The sequence below is a fragment of the Saccostrea cucullata genome, unplaced genomic scaffold (genome assembly GCF_032062105.1).
Source record: "Saccostrea cucullata isolate Sc308-1 unplaced genomic scaffold, CSIRO_AGI_Scuc_v1 ctg529, whole genome shotgun sequence".
In the NCBI taxonomy this organism is placed as follows: Eukaryota; Metazoa; Mollusca; class Bivalvia; order Ostreida; family Ostreidae; genus Saccostrea; species Saccostrea cuccullata.
Window position 1 is genome coordinate 36,214 of NW_026921436.1, and position 18,046 is coordinate 54,259.

At 34.1% G+C, this 18,046-nt stretch overlaps 1 protein-coding gene across 1 annotated transcript in view; it reads left to right on the plus strand.

Annotated features, from left to right (window-relative positions):
• The window catches only part of LOC134259957 (probable serine/threonine-protein kinase pats1), a gene marked incomplete at its 5' end in the record, with an annotated part of 38,323 nt that overhangs the window by 8,887 nt on the left and 11,390 nt on the right, over positions 1-18,046 (plus strand). Inside the window, one exon of the mRNA XM_062742550.1 lies at positions 50-289. Coding sequence (XP_062598534.1) covers positions 50-289 — 240 coding nt within the window. The remainder of the gene's footprint in view (positions 1-49; positions 290-18,046) is intronic.

The window sequence follows — 18,046 nt, forward strand, 5'->3', positions numbered from 1 at the left end:
GGCGGAGTTTGGTTCATTCTGATTAAAGATCTCATGCTAAAATTTTCAGTAACCTCACAACAAAAAGACAACGAAAATGTAAAAAACAATGTTACACATGTTGAAGCAAAGACTCTGACGTTTTTTGACTTCGGAGGACAGTGTGCGTACTATGCTTATCATCAGATTTACCTGACCAGGAGAGCTTTCTATGTTGTGGTGGTGGACGCCTCTAAACGACTTGACCAAAAGGTGGATAAGGCATTGTGCGATCAAGATGGAAGTGTGTTCTCTGGATGGACCTATGGAGGTATACTTTAATACGGAAACATTTTATTTCTTTCCTTTTCATTATATATATCATGTCTTTTTTCAAATACTAACTTAAAATATATCTTAGTCTTCCCAATGTGTTAATAATTCTGCAGCTAGGCTAAGGACTTTGAAATTGGAGATCAGCCTATGCACAGTTTTGAAAAATCGATTATGACGTCACAGTTAAACTGCACAAGTGAAATTCGGCGAATAAATACTTCGCAGTACACATTTTCTATAAAAATTCACGGAATTCGATACATATAATGTTTATCAGTTTTATATTTGGACAAGGCACTCTAATTAAATAGCTATTTGTTATCTTGAAAAGTATGTCCATTGTTTTTCCCATCGGTATTTTTTGACATCATGTGACCCCCTGAAGTCACGTGGGCTTCGATTTTAGGTAAAAAATAAGATGTTAAATTTAACCAAAAAGTGCAAGGGCAAGGCAAGCAAAAAATTAACTGCACGATGTTTTATGTTGTCACTATATATCTATACTTTGTCAAAAGTGATGCTCATTCAGTTAGTTTTCCGATAAAATTACGTTATTTAGCTAAAACAGACAGTAATGCATGAAAAAAATAGGGTAATTTCTTAATTTCATCGCGAATTATTAATTAACTAAAGGATTACAAAGAAATGAGCATCACTTTTCGAAAACTATAGAATAAAATAAATAATTTAAAATAAAAACCTACTTTTTAGATTGTCGCCTTGCCCTTGCACTTTTTGATTAAAAATTGAAATCTTGGAAGAGTCAATCTTATTCTAGTTTTCAAACGCATCAATGACCCAGCATGGGAGATAACTCTTGAGTACTTGATATAGTTTGTTTACCTCGTAAATTTTAAATAAATATACATGCCGACAGGGCTGGACTCCTTTTTACTAATTTAAAATCAAAACGGTATGCATAAAATTCTTGACATTTCTTTCTATTCTATGTACTCGTTCTCCATACACTGTATACATTTAATGGCTTTCAATCCTCCTGCTTTTCCTCAAAGATGTAGATCTAGTATTACACACACATAGGTCTAAATATATTGCCGATATATTTATGCAGAACACAAATGGTTAATTAAAATATAGCCTCCATTAATAATTAATTAGATATCTATACTCCTCTCTCACTACTGTATTCATAGGCGTCGGAACGGGGGGGGGGGGGTACATAATGTATGCATTTGAATTTACCGTCTTCTTTTGGTTTAGCCCCCCCCCCCCCCTTCATTTTGCTTCCGACGCCTATGGTACACACACTTGTGTTAATTTTTTTTTCCCTTTCTGCATTCGAGATCATGTTCTACGATCGCTTTCAATTAGACCGCTTACTGTTAATTAAGGGATTTAATCTAAGTTATACGTTTTAGGAACTAATTAGAAAGGATTAGGGTATACTCGGATTTTATTGTTAGGGGGAAAGCCATTTTATTTTGAGGGTGCATGAGGGCTGGCAGATTTTAAAAATAAATACAATGTACTCGCAGATTAGTGATATTCCCCTCCCACGAATCAGAGCTTTTTTTATATGTATACATTTTTTTGGCTTGTTAGTCGGACTTTTCAATGAAAAGGAAAATAAATAAATAATCTATCCTTCATCTTGATCGGAAATAAATATTAATCTGTCCTTCATAGACATGAAAAGGAAAAAAAAACCTGACTTAGAAAAACTCGCCAACTCCCCTCACCCCCTTCCCTCAGAATCAAATGGTGCCCCCTTTCCTATTTTGAATCAATTAGGGGGACCTCTAGACTCCTGTTTTTTTTGTAATATTATTGAAAAATACATGAACACAATGCACATGCTGGAAATGAGATCTTGATGCCATGGACATTTTGTACCCTCCACACAAACCGTACACAAGTTAAGATTTTCAAATCATAATGGCCTTTTCAACACCTGTACGGTAAATATATGAAAAAGTCAAATTATTATTTATCTACAAAATTTATTTAATAAACATTTCTTTTCAAATCCAATGACAGACTGTATGAATGTTGGACAGGTGTAAATTATTTCCTTCACTTCATGTTCTTGTGGATAAACTGAAAATATAAGAAAATCAGAAAATACCATTATTGAAAGTAATTTGTACTGTATTTTAAAAATAAATGAAATTAAAAAATGCATTGAAACATTTAACATAGAATGCATATATATGTTTTCAATGCTTCTGTTATTTTTATTATCAAAACCTTGTATGATTTATAACTAATATTGAGCATACCATTTTCCTTAAATGATGGATTAACTTGCTGCCTGAATGAATCCATTAGTCCAACATTTGGGAATAGCTGGGCCTACAACACATATATATGCAGTTAAATGCTATGAGATTACTAAATATACAACCATTGTAGAATAAAATTGCATTACATCTGACAATACAAATTTAATATGCTACATTGTATACTGTAGTGAACTGATGTCATTCATATAAATGAAAAAAAAATTGTGTTACAAAACTTTCTGGGAAAGTGAAACCTCTGACATTTACAATAGATATTGATAGAATATTTTCTTAATAAAAATTCTAAGTTTCTCCTTTACTAAAATAAACACAAACAAAATGTATAGCACATGCATACTTTAAAAATGTGAAATGCTTTAGAAGTACAATGTATACATACCCTGTGGAGAAATGATGCATTTTTTTTTTAAATATTCATTCTTTAAGCCTGAGACTCCTGACAGCTACAATGATAAATTAAAGCATTATATCAATATTTTTAGTGTACATGTAATCTAAGCAAAAAATGAATATTTTTTCATTAATATAGAAATTCTAGAAAATTGCAACCATAAATCTGAAGTTGGGGTTCTATGTTTTCAACAGAATGATTCTGATATTTTTTTTTCTGAAACAGTTAAATTGTGTAGCATATTTGTATGTCTAATTAATGTTTAGGCCTAATCACAAGTGAATCATTGATTGAAACAATGAAAACATCTCATTTAATTTAGTTTAAATTTGTGTTACTGGTGACCTCCATTATTACATGTATACATATTGTCTCAAAGAAAATGAGCTAATAGTCAGGAACTCATGCATGATCAGTACATATTTAGTGCAATTCATTTTTCTATAATTCTAGAAAGTGTATGACTTAGTAGGATATAAGGGGGGGGGGGTATACACAAGGCACTGCATTACATGCAGTTCTTCACTGACTGTGATAATACATTTAAATGAACACGAACACACTCGGGGTTTTTTATGTCAACAAAAGCATGTCTAAATATTGTACTGTAGATCTACACATGTACCTACATATGCGTACATGTATACCTGTTTACATACCTGGCCTGGTGCAGAAATGGATCTACGGAGCTGAGCTGGTTCAAATCGTCTCGGTTTTCTGCTATTTTCCGAAATAATGTCCTCATGTCCTGGTAAAAGGGAGAAGCAATGCCTTGTCGCTTATTTTATCCCTATTTTCTCTAACGATTGTTTGGTTATTGCATAAAAATCCACTGCAAATCTCAGCTGATTCCCCACGTTTTTAGATGTAAACAACATTCCGTGTCACCGAGTGCAAGCGCTTGGCTGAAGCTGAATGCAGACAAACGACACATTAAAAAGAGGATTATTTTAAAAACGTGCAGTTTTATATACGAGAAAATCACTAATTATTTTCTATTTAAACATGAAGATATTGATGTTTATTACAAAGTCTTGCAAATATCGGTAAATAGTTAATTTGAGCACCATTTCCTTATATGGATCAATCAGGGCGGAGCAACTGTCATGACGTCAGACCTCCTTATGACTTCATTACCATATTTTTTTCATATGTTGCCTTAACTGTACTGCGTTCATTTGTTACACTCTTATATACAGTCATTTTGCATAAATATTGTAAACATTAATCAATATGTAGCTTTTCTTGCCATTATACCACTCGTTGAGTGTAGAATAAAAGCCACGTTGATCTAGCTGTACTTACTGAGATGACGTTATAGAGGATTGACACGCAGGTTTGCGGTACTTGCAACTTAGATCAAGCAATTATTGAAGCTTGTAAATATGAAAATTAGAATTGAATAAGCGTGATATTATTAAATCTGAATATATCTGTTGTGTTATGGTTAAAGTAGTCCTATAAGGCTTTTGTTAGCCTGTAGAAACAACATAAGAATGGCGTCGGTTCCATGCTTTTAATTCTGTGTTCCTTCACATAATTGATGATGTAATACACAAAAGGGGTCAATTCAAAACATATAAATGATACATCTTCCCTCTTTTAAAATTGAGTTAAGAGCTACAATAAATTTCATAAGATAGCAAAAAATGTTAAACCTTGCATAAACTATTCTTAGGTTAATACATTAGATTCTGTTGAAAATTAGGATTTGATATGTAACAATGTAATGGAACCTGGTACATTAACAGTTCTGTTTTGTTCTGAAACTATGTCAAAATGAAACTAAGAAATTGTCTGTGTAATGCAACTAACTAGCATTTCAAATATAAAAAACATACAGTACAACTTATCCAAAATTTACAACAACTGACATAGATGTTTAAGTCCTTACTCTCATACCCCATTTTCATGGTACTGATCTGACCCACAAACAAGCAAATTAAATTTCTTTAATTAATCTCTGTGGTTTCTTAACTGACCTACCAGACCTTGTGGTCCCTGACATATTTTGTGTTGGTACATGTTTGGTACAAATAGACATATCCTGACTAAGTGATTGAGTATTTTCATTATCACATGGAATATGACTAGAATGATCAACATTATCATTATTTTGACAATCATATTGTTCATATGGTGTAAATTGTTCTTTTGATTGCAAAATATGTCTGCGATTTCTGCGGTATACATGTCCATTTTCAGTTTGAACTAAGTATGACCTCGGAGCCACTTGGTCTAGCACCTTGCCACAGTTATCCCAATCCTTGTCGTTATGATCCCGAAGACAACGGTTTGTACTGGACTCAACGGCGATAGTTCTTTCGTGTTTCTGTCATGATACTGTTTTTGTTTGAGTTTCTGTTACATCTTTGCTCTTTCATAAGACTCGGTTAAATTGTTTCCACGGCGACTATCAGCCATTGGTAAGTTCGAACGCAGTTTACGTCCATTGTTCAGTATATCGGCTGGTGATTTCCCATCGAGTATAGGAGTTGCACGGTAGATGAGTAGACTCACGTGGAAATCTGATCCATCATCTGCTGATTTTTTTTTAATAGGCCTTTTACAATACCTACGGTTTTCTCGACTAACCCATGCGATTTTGGGTATAATGGACTTGATGTATGATGCTGAAAGTCATATGACTTTGCAAATTCGCTGAATTCAGCTGACTTGAATTGTGGCCCATTATCACTGAATACTATCTTACGTATGCCTTGGCCTGCAAACACATATTTCATTGCATTAATGACTGAATGACTTGACACACTGTGCAAACGACACACTTCTGGATAATTGGAATAGTAATCACACAACACAAGATAATTTTCTCCATTGAATACACACAAATCTGCTCCCACTTTTCCCCACGGATAATTGCATACATTATGTGGTTTAAGCGGTTCGGACTGTTGTTTTGGACGGAATTTGATACATGTTGAACATGAATCCACCATTTCCTTGATTTGTGCATACATTCCAGGCCAATACATCACTTGTTTGGCTCGATTTCTACATTTTTCGATACCAAGGTGACCTGTATGGATTTTGGTAAGCATCTCTTTTCGTAATGAGACTGGAATAACAATGCGGTCGGTCTTCATGATGATTCCATCACATAAACTCAACTCTGTCCGTATGTTCCAGTATGCTGAGACTTCCTTAGGGCATTCAGTGCGCGTTTCTGGAAATCCTGTTACAATTACTTCTGCTAGTAACTGCAATTTCGGGTCATGTTGAGTTTCCTCGCGAATCTTCTGTAGCCTACGATCTGATATGGGTAGGCTCTTAATGACAGAGTCAACATACACTTTTAGATCCTCTTCCTGTTCTGATTTGGTCAGTTTCATTGACATAGCCGTTCCTCTTGACAACGCATCAGCGGTATGCATGAATTTTCCAGGTGTGCAGCCAATACGTAGATCGTATTTCTGTACCCTCAGCAGCAGTCTTTGTAATCGTAGTTGACAGTCATTCAGAGACTTCTTAAAAATGCTCACTAGGGGATTATGATCGGTCTCCACTTCTACTACCTGTCCAAGTATGTACTGGTGGAAGTGTTCACATGTAAATGATATGGCTAACATTTCTTTCTCGATCTGCGCGTATCTTGTTTCTGCATCAGATATAACTCGCGATGCATAAGCCACCGGCATCCACTCATTATCATGCCTCTGTAAGAGCACGGCTCCTAGTCCAAAACTAGAGGCATCTGAAGAGATTTTAATCTCTTTGTTCGGGTCAAAGAACTTAAGTACTGATGTACTTGTTAATATGGCCTTTAGCTCCTCAAATGATTTTTGCTCAACTGTAGTCCACTGAAATTGATTTTTTTCCTCTGTGAGATTTCCAAAACTTGTGTTTTCGACGACAAGTCTGGAACATATCTTGCCTGGTAGTTCAACACGCCTAAAAAGCGTTGTACATTTTTCTTATATTTTGGAGTCTCAAAGTTTGTTATGGCCTTGACCTTTGCCTCGTCCGGCTTGATTCCTTCTGCCGATATAATGTCACCGACGAATATAAGTTCCTTGACTCCAAATACGCATTTTTCGCGATTCAATTTGAGATTTGCTTTGCGCGATGCATCAAACACCTGCTGTAGTCGTTGATTATGTTCTTGAAGCGTTGAGCCCCAGACAATGATGCCATCCATCATTGTTGTGCACCCTGGTGTGATCGTATATCATGTGAATGGTCCTGTGATATATCACAGGCGATGATGAGATACCAAACAGTAGGCGCAGAAATCAATACCTTCCGAATGGTGCATTGAAACAGGTAAGTTTTGAGGAATTCTGATCCAGTTTCATTTGCCAAAATCCAGTGCAAGCATCCAGTTTACTGAAATAATGTGCATTCTTGAACTTCGCATGAATCTCATCTCGAGTTTGCAGCTTGTAATGTTCTCTCTGTATTGCTTTGTTCAACTGAATTGGATCCAGACACACGCGGATCTTTCCGTCTTTTTTTCGGAACGATTACAATCGGACTCACCCAATTTGTATGCTCGGTTTCTTTGCATATGATACCCATATCCTCCATGCGTTTAAGTTCATCTTGGAGTTTTTCATGTAAAGCGAAAGGTATTTTACGACATGGACTCACTACTGGTGTCATGTCTGGATCTATGGATAATTTATGTTCACCCGGTAAACATCCTAATCCTTTGAACAAGTCATATTGTTTTGATCAACATATTGTTTTGTGCAGCGGTGTCTGTAATCTTTGTGCAGTTTTCTATGGTATATGTGTGTTTTACTAGGCCTAACTTCCTTAACTATGACAAAGTAGACCTTAGCTGCTTTGTCCTGATGAGAAACGTCCAGAGCACATGCTCCTAGGACCGGAATACTATGCTTGCTGTATGACATAAGCTGTATATTTGTCTTGTGGAGTTTTAGCTTCCATCGTAGGCTGTGATACTGTTTCTCCAACAGGATGTTGACTTGACTACCTGTATCCAGTTTGTAGTTGATTCCTTTGCGATTGGTGCTTAGAGTTACACGCCACTCCTCTGGTTTGTCGGAATGAACTGTCTCCAGAGCGTCGATGAAGAAAGCTTGTTCATCCTGAATGTCATGAATGTGTATGTCATGAATGTGTTTCTTTTTCTGCATTTTCTTTCTAGTACTATTTTGTTTGCCTTTTGATCTACAGACTTTGGCGAAGTGATTTGCACCGTTACACTTTTTGCAGATTTTTTGCAGTCTTATGTGAATCATCGTATCCACACCGTCCACAAATTTTACCTTGTTTAGATACCCGTACGTTTTTGTCTTTGGGTTCGGTACCAACAGCATGGACTTAATTCTGAGGTAGGGACAATACTTTTTATTTGTTCCTTTGTAGATTCTGCAACTCCACAGGTTGCAAGTGCTTTGTCTAATGTGTGATCTACTGTACGTAGAAGTCTCTCTTTAAGTGTGTTATCTGGGACACCACAAATTATTCTGTCACGTATTAGAGAATCTGCTAAATCTCCAAACGCACAGTTTTTTGCCATAGTTTGTAATTCCGTCACATAGTGGTCTATTTTCTCATCGGACCTTTGCACCCTCGTGAAGAACTTATGTCTCTAATACGTAGTATTACGTTTTGGTGTGCAATACGCCTCAAATTTATCGAGTATTTTCTTTAATTTAAACTCTTCACCCTCATCAAATACAAAGGGGTTATAAACTTGAACTTCCTCTTCTCCTACTACGTGTAGGAAAATGCATGATTTTTGTTTTTCACCTTTTTCGGACGCACCTGTAGCTGTCATGTAAACATCAAACCTCTGTTTGAACTTCTTCCAATTTTCAGCCACATTCCCCGTGAGCGAAAGGACTCATGGTGGTTCCAGTTTATCCATTGTACACTTCTGACACCATGTGTTATGGTTAAAGTGGTCCTATAAGGCTTTTATTAGCCTGTAGAAACAACATAAGAATGGCGTCGGCTTTTAATTCTGTGTTCCTTCACATAATTGATGACGTAATAGTAATACACAAAAGGGGTAAAATTCAAAACATATAAATGATACATCTGTTGTAACGATGATGAGCACTTGTGCCCGATAAAATTTGATACATTTTTTTCAGTTCAAGTGGTTCACAGTGTTTTTGTTTAATGTAATTGTAAGGAAACTGTTTGTTGCAATTGACGTCCAGGTATTATTCGTTAAAGCTGGTTTACGATTTTTGTACACTTTTCGCTCCTAGACTTTATAGAACTAAGAGGCGGTATTTTGTAGATTGGTGCAAGGATGGACATCTGTTTTTAAAGCCTTTGTATTTAGCCATTTGTATTGGCCTGTATTGGCATGTAATTAAGGGGGCCGACTATAGTTTCCATTGCGCAATATTTCGCGCATCATAGTAAAATGAAGCGTATTTTCTGTTTTAATGCAACTTTTACGCTTAATTAATAAAATTAAACAAAATTAAGGAATTATGGGTATAAAAATGTAATTACAATTTGATATATCTGATTTTTTAACCGATTTTGCAATTCATAGGTAGGTTGACGTCGTTGCAGTGTGTTTTGACGTTGTGATAATCTGTAGGTATTAAAGAAAGAGGTAATAAAAATATCATTTAAGAAAAAGCAATAAACATACGCTCTTGAAATTTAAAACATAAAAATTTGAGAATGTTTTTATAATGTTTTCATGTGAATCCATTGTGTACGTCATATTTTGTAATACTCTATAAAAATATTAAATTTTGCTAATTTTTGGCATTTTGAGATGCCCCCTCTGGTAACAAGACGGTAGAATTTTGTGTTTCTTACATATATTGTATAATATAGTATTACTCATCAAATATAATAGTTTGAACAGAATGTCTATTGTAGTATTTGAATAATTTGCTTTAAAGTGCTAAAAATTGGCATTTTCCTATACAATCCTATAGTAAATGTACCTGTATTTTGAGACGGTCCCTCAAGAATACCTGGAGGGTAGATTTTCCCCAAACTTTGCATGTACACTGAAGTTTATGTAGGTTACATATGTTATAAAAATGAAGAGTTTTGCTATTGTTGTTTTCACACAATAAAACTATGATCGCCCCCCTTAAACACAACCATATCAACAATCGCACGTGTAATATTATCTATCTCATTTCCAGAGAATTAACTGTTTCTCGGAGATATGACAAAGAAGTTGGTTCATTTTATGTACAACATGGCCCTGTAGATGCACCAATTGATTGATTAACATTAGATTTTTCTTTTGAAGCATTAAATAAAATAGAGAATAGACTGCTTTCATATCTAATAAAAATGGAATTTTTAGGTAAACAGGTACTGAGTACTTTCAGTGAAGAAAAAGAAATGAATGCACTCTCTGAACTTCAAAAAAAGTATTTCTTTTCATCCTCAGATTAAGTTCTATCATTTACAAGTTGCATATTTTAAATCAGAGGTTGCGCTCTATATTAAATATCGAAAAGTAGCTTTAAAAATTAGCCGATTTTGTAGACTTTTTCTGAATATGAGGATATTGACGCATTTTGTGACGTCATAATGAATTGACTAGCCAGACAATTACGTCATTTTTGATAGAAAGGCGATCCCCAAAGATCTAAGTTATATTCAATGCATTGCTAACAAAAACTGTCGCGGATGTATTCCGGAATTCGGAGAATCGGCCCTGAAAAGTCTGAATTTATGTTGAACTTCTTCAGTCAATTAACCTGTACCTGATTTATTCGACTTCAGTTCTCTAACTTTCTTATTTTAGTGAATTCTTAGCATCAATTGGATAATCTAATCTGTGCATTAACATTTTAGTATAGTTGTGTATTTAATATTGCAATGGCAGTGAATAAAAGAGTATTTGCTACCTAATATCTAACGAAATACGCGTGAACAGGTTATCTTCTTGACCCCAGGGGGACATGTAACACATTGGGTCTAATTAGATATGGGGAGTGCCGAGCACGCGGTTAGGGGAGAACAAAGAAGGCTGTTGAGATAGGCAGACGTATTTGAGGTGTATGCAGGCATAGTTAGGTTGATTGTATGTACATGGGTACTTGAGTTAGGAAGATTTGTATATTTCCTAGTATCTAACTATTACAAGTATTAGGCAATAGGGGTTTGGACTGTTTTGTCCTGTTTATTAGTTTTGTTAATTCGTGGCCTTTGAAGTGTGCTGGAATCTGGGGGTCATACTAGTTAAGTGTATGACTGTCGCTTTACGGTGTTTGTAAAGTGTGGGACCCTGTGTCTTGTTCTATTGTGTCTGTCTGTGCGGTGGAGCACTGGTTTGGTTTTTGTCTGCTGTTTCGTTGTCTTAGTATGATTTCTTAGCATGTTTTGTAAATACGTTGAATATATTTAGTCTGTATATACGTTGCGTATATTTGTATATTTTTGGAACGCACATTAGAGTCTTAGTTCTATCCCTTAAGGTCTGATTCTTATCAGACCCCATCCTTGAGTGTTGTAGGGAGGCCGGTTTGGCTGTAATCCGTTCCCCTACACGTTACAAAACTACATGTATGTAGTTCCAGTTTTTCAGAAATCTACAGGGCAAAATAAGGCAAAAATGAGCCTTGATCTTTATCTAATTTACTTAAACATAACTGATCTTAAAAGACGTTCAGTGAAAACAAATAATTTAAGCAAATGAAAAGTAGGGGTAGAAGACAGTCGAAGGCGAGGAAAGCCAGGGAACAGGTGCTTGGTCACAGTGATTACTGTATAAACACTGCCACAGTCGTTTAGAAGTACTATTCTTCCCCGGGGCCTTTTATAGTTTGTACAATTCAAAGAATATACATAAAATGGTACAATCAAATATATATACACTGTACATGAAAATGATCAGCTCATTTTATAACTTCATAATCGGATGTATTTGACAAAATAATGAATATATAGGACAATAACTGAGTCAATATACAAAGTTTAAAAGACGTAGTCAAAAACAATAACAATAATCTCTATAATAATAAAAATTACAGACGTTGGCTAATTCTATCTTTTTTGAAAATCGTTCTAAAAATAGGTAAAGATGGTGATAATTTAACATGTAATGGTAGACTAGTCCATAAATGAACTCCTGAATATTCTAAAGAGTTTCATGAGCCGATCTAGAGGGGACTTCGGGGATCAGGCCCCCTTGTAATTTACAAGGTTACATGTAAAAATGTATATACTGAAGCAAGAGAAAAGTTACCTTGGACCCCCTTGGAAAACGCCGACCCCTCTGGTAAACGAGAATATATGTGAAATGGGAAAGATTTGAGGCAATGGAAACCCCCCCCCCCCCAACGAAATAGAATTTTCACGTTTCGCGAGTTTAGTTTAGTTAAGTTTTTTTTTTTTTTTTGCATGTCAGGAATTTTCTGGGATTTGTTTTTTTTTTGACGAGGTTGGACCACCCCCCCCCCCCCCCCCTGGAAAAAAATTCTGGATCCGCCCCTGAGTTTGAAAATGGGATTGTTCGATGCTTTGGTAATCGAAGATTATAATTCAATTCTGAACGCAATTAGTAGGAATCGGAACTGCAAAAGATAAAAAAAATCCTGGATATATTCTGGGCTCATACCATAAAAAGTTTTATACAATAGAATACTTTTATTAAACGTAACTAACTCAAAAACTTTTAACCAACCTAGTTTTTCAAACAAAGGCTTAGATGGTTTGTCAGGTGCTGCATCAAGAATAATTCAAGCAGGCCGTTTCTAACATTTATGAATTCTCTCAATGTTGCATTTGGACGGCCTATTACACATGTATGCATTATAGGAGAGTTTTCTCGTACTAAATGGAAGAATTTTCTAAATTTTATGGAGCGTAAATAACTTGTATCTCAAGGATTTACAAACTGCATCAACATACCAATTATACTGAAGAAAGTGATCTATCTGAATACCTAGGATTTTACGTTTTCCAAGTTTTTGTCAGAAATTTTTGCATCAAATCCTGGGTCATTTAAGGGGGCCGACTATAGTTTTATTGTGCGAAAACTAAAATAGCGAAACTCTTCATTTTTATATCATTTATAACTTACATTAACATTAGCGTATATGTAAAGTTTGGGAGAATTCTACCGCCTAGGTATTTTTGAGGGACCGTCTCAAAATACAGGTACGTTTACTATAGGACTATATAGGAAAATGCCAATTTTTAGCACTTTAAAGCAAATTATACAAATACTACAATAGAGATTTTGTTCAATCCATAATATTTGATGAGTAATACTATATTACACAATATATGTAAGAAACACAAAATTCTACCGTCTTGTTACCAGAGGGGGCATCTCAAAACTTAAAATATTAGCAAATTCTACTAATTTTTTTAGAGTTTGACAAATTATGACGTGCACAATGGATTTACATGAAAACATAATAAAATGTTTCAGGTATTCTCAAATTTTTATGTTTTAAATTTCAAGAGCGTATGTTTATTACTTTTTCTTTAATGATATTTTTATTACCCCTTTCTTTAAGAGCTACAGATTATCATAACGTCAAAAACACACTGCAACGACGTCAACCTACCTATCTTTTAAAGAATTGGTTAAAAATCAATTATATCAAATTTTGATTACATTTTTATACTTATAATTTCTTAATTTTGTTTAATTTTAATAATTAAGCGAAAAAAATTGCATTGAAACAGTAAATACGCTTCATTTTACTATGAAATATTGCGCAATGGAAACTATAGTCGGCCCCCTTAATCATGATCTCTTTTATTGTGTACACATAAGCATACATTTTGATTTGTCTGTGTTCAGTATCATTGGATTCTGTAAACAAGAGTTTTCAATTTCACGTAATTCAGAATTTTTATGTGTTTCAATATTATATTCATTGCTGTTATGTATTTGCAGAGTTGGATCGTCTGCAAACATATCAATATTAGAGTAATTAAGACATACAGGAAGATCATTTATATACAATAAAAATAGTAGTGGTCCTAAAATGGATCCCAGTGGCACCCCTGCTGTGATAGGCGAAATATCGGAAGAATATGTGCCAATTTTTTACAATTTGGATCCTTTCGTTTAAATAAGACTGTTGTAATGCAGCTTAAAATCGTGTTATTTAACTATCTAATAAGGGTATGTTATATCTTTATCATTAATAATAAGGAAAGAAACGGATAAGTATAAGTTTTTAGCTTCCGCCTATTACATTTGCTTTGTTGACCTTTCGACCTCTCAAGATGTTGGCCCCGTTTCATGGTACTCCAAATGGATGTATCTTAAACTAAGGGCACACAACCCGCTAAATCATATTCGACCCCCTTCCCAATCTTTATCTTCTGATACGTTTCATGCTTGAGAGAAGAACGAACGACAGCACATAAACAAATCGGGTTCAATATTTGATTAGCACGGGGTCCTGAAGCAATCTTTAGAAATACTACGAGCAGGGCCCTGCTACGAGGGACAAAATAGTTCAAGTAAGTAATTATGCTTAAGAATTATTGACAGGTACATAGCTACTGAGGAACTAAATTAATCTTTTCAATAATCTTGTATAAAATAGAAGAAAAGAGGTATGTAACTCCTTTTATCAATTGTTTATTTATTATGTACTATATTCGCGTAATAATCTAACATAAGACCATTCAGCGTAAATTAATGTCAACAAACCCACGTGGAGCAGAAATGAATGGAAGTGACAGGCCTTCTCTTCAAAATAAGCAAGGTAACTCACGCTTTGTGATTAGCCTATTTTTTATTGTTATTCTTATATTTTATTGTTATACCCCCGCAAACGAAGTTTAGGGGGGTATATTGGAATCACCTTGTCTGTCTGTCTGTCCGTCTGTCTGTCAGTCTGTAGACAAGATTTTGTCCCGACCATTTCTCAGAAACTATTGGATGGATTTGTCTGAAAATTTATACACTTATTATTCACCGTATGAAGGTGTGCACCTGGGATTTTAATCATGATTGGATGATTTTTCTGAATTTAACAGGCGTTTTTTCTTTTTTATTTTGTGATTTTGTTTGGCTCATAACTAGAAAACTATTAGACTTACAATCATCAAACTTGGACAATTTATGCATCTTGGGTAGACGGCGTGTCACGACCTATTTCAAGGTCACAGTGACCTTTAATTTAAGTGATATTTTAAAAAAAATTAAGTCTTTAAAATTTTAAATTTCATAATCCTAAAGAATGTAAAAATATAGTTGTATCCTTATTAAAAAATGTTAAATTAAGTAAAAACTTATTTTTTCATCATATACTTTACAGCAAATTCTGTAACAAATGTTAATCATTTGAGAGGAATTCAGTTTGTCCCATGGGCATAATTATCAAGCACTGGTCAAGGAGAATTTTTGATAGCAGAAATGTGCATGTCAAATTAGAGAGAAATTAATGAGTTCATTGTCGGGAGTTAACTGGCAAGAGCATCATGCAGTATTATCTTAATTTATCTCTTGGGAGTTGGGCAAAAAGAAATGGCCTTATAGTTGCTTGTGTTAATTAAGAGTTCTTGATGACTGTAGTTCAGATAAAGATCTTTCAATCGGTGTAATGTAATTAAAACAAATTGATGTTTTAGTGTATGATTAAAACTGAATTAGTATTGTATAATATAATTAAAATTAATTAAAAATGTGTTCATTGAGAAAAAAAATTACATTCCAATTTTTATATATTTGCAACAAATTGTAGTCATGTCTCACTTAGAATTTTATAGTCTAAAGAATAATTAATTTTTGATTTTTTTTTAATGAGACTGTACTCAATTCTTTACTGTATACAGGGAAATTTTCGCCCCCGTTTTATTTTCGCCCCTTTCGCCCTACCCTCATATGGGCGAATTTAAAACGGGGCGAATTCAAATAATACAGTATAATTTCTTAAACAAAACTAGGACTGGGCGAATTTAAAACGGGGCAAAATTGTTTGCAAGAGTGAAAGGGCGAAAATAAGACGGGGCGAAAATAACACTGTATACAGTATTTCCTTATGCCAAATGGCACATCAGACAGATACATGTACATTGTATTATAAACAAGGTATACATATATTCAGATCTTTCAATTGTATAATAAATGTCTACATACATATCATGAGCTACGAACAGTATAATAAATCTTTTCTTCGCTGTAAAGCACTGAACAAAAATTTTCCCAATTTAGACATTTCTTTAACATTTTGTACACTTAACAATTGTATCAATTTAAAGACACTAGGTTTTTTAACATAATACTGTTTTATATATTGTAGCATTTCCATTATTTCATAAAATATGCAATAAACAATTTAAAGCTACAGATGGATATTTGTTAAGCTCTAACACAGCCAGTTTAGAATTATATGATGTACTTTTTGTTTTAATTAATCCCTACACTCTAAGTCTCTTAGAGATGTATATGTACAATATTTTAAACATGATAAGAAATGGAAATTAGATCATTGAAATCTGTGTCATTCTGTTAATCAAGGTTACTTGATTTTCTTGCACCCTAACCAATTTATGATTATTGAACAATATTTGATGGGCGTATCATGCTGTGGCGGGGCACTTTATTAGACAATAGTGAACACCTCTAACTAGATCCATAAAATATTTCTGAATTGGCACCTACTCTGAAAAACCCAGCGGGGGTATTTGTCCCTATTGGACAGTTCTAGTTTTAACTTGAAAATGTCGCCTCCCTATGCAGGCATGCTTTAGATTATATATGATAGCTGTTATGGTAGGGTCTTATCGAACGAACTGGTACTCTATAATTAATTACCATGATTACATGCCTGGGAAAAATTATTTGAGGAATTATCATGCCGAGATAGTGTATACTATACACTATCTCGGCATGATAATACATTTATATATCCATTCTCTAATGTAAATACATGTTTGTTGAAGGATGGACCAAAATGTAAAATTTGGACAGAAATTAAGACGCAAGCATAAGAACTACATAATGTATTTTAGTCTGTATAGATGTGTCCCTACGGAGCAGCTACTGTAACAGAAAGTAGAATATGATTAAGATTGCATGGTGAATTTGCTCTGTGTCCCCTCTTATAAATGGCAGAAGAAAACTCAACTCAGCACAACCAGAAACACTTTTCTGAAGGTGAATACATCAATTTATTATATTTCTAGTGGAAAAATTTTTCATAAGTCATGATACATATTTTTGATAGTATAACAAATTGTCTTATGTTTTGAGATAGAAAAAAAACCAACAATATACTATGGAAGTCAAGTCGATCAATATTTGGTAATCGCTTACTCTGGCTTTTTCCCAATTGTATAGAAAGTTACATGGTAAAATGTAGATAAAAGTTTGATCTTGATCGTAGATAAATTAAGCTCTATTAACCCAAAGAGCTGATTTTATCATGTTTATCAATGTAATACATGTACAAATAATTATCAATACCATTGGGAAAAAATTTTGGTACTAAAATTAGTTATCAAATAAAATACAAATGCATAATACACCAAAAATTACAAAAGGTTGTTTTAATATTGGATTTATTTGACAAACTGCTGAGTACATATGTAGGTTATATAACTTGCGAAAGAGAGGGGACGGATGTTGTTGGTCAGGATCGCTAGTCTTATATCATTCGTTGGTTGTTTCCAGTATATACACTAAACTTACTACTTTCAGCAGTTTTAAATCTATTGTTTTTTCTATATACCCACTTCACTCTTGAAGTGGGTATAGTGGCATTAATTTCTTTGCATGTCAGATTTTACTGAATGGAAAAATAAATGTAGATCAAGGCGATAACGGGTGTTTAACAGCTAGATGTATAGATGAAGACATGCTAATTACCATTTGCCTGTTTGAGTTATTATTGATAAGGTTTTAATAAAAAAAAAATATGTACATTGATATAAGAAATAATATGTATCCGAGTAACCGAGAACCTATTTTTAGTAATGGATACTTGGACGTTTGATCGAGTACCCGGTAAAATTTACTTCCCTAGTAAATATACTAAAATACATCGTAAAAGGTTATTTGAAGTCCTTAATTTCATTTATTTTAAGTCAGATACATTGTAAAATATTTTTTGTTAAATAAACATTATGAGATATTAATTTTTTTTCAATAATACACTTTGTAGAAAATTCTGCCAAGAGACAGTTGTGAGGGGAA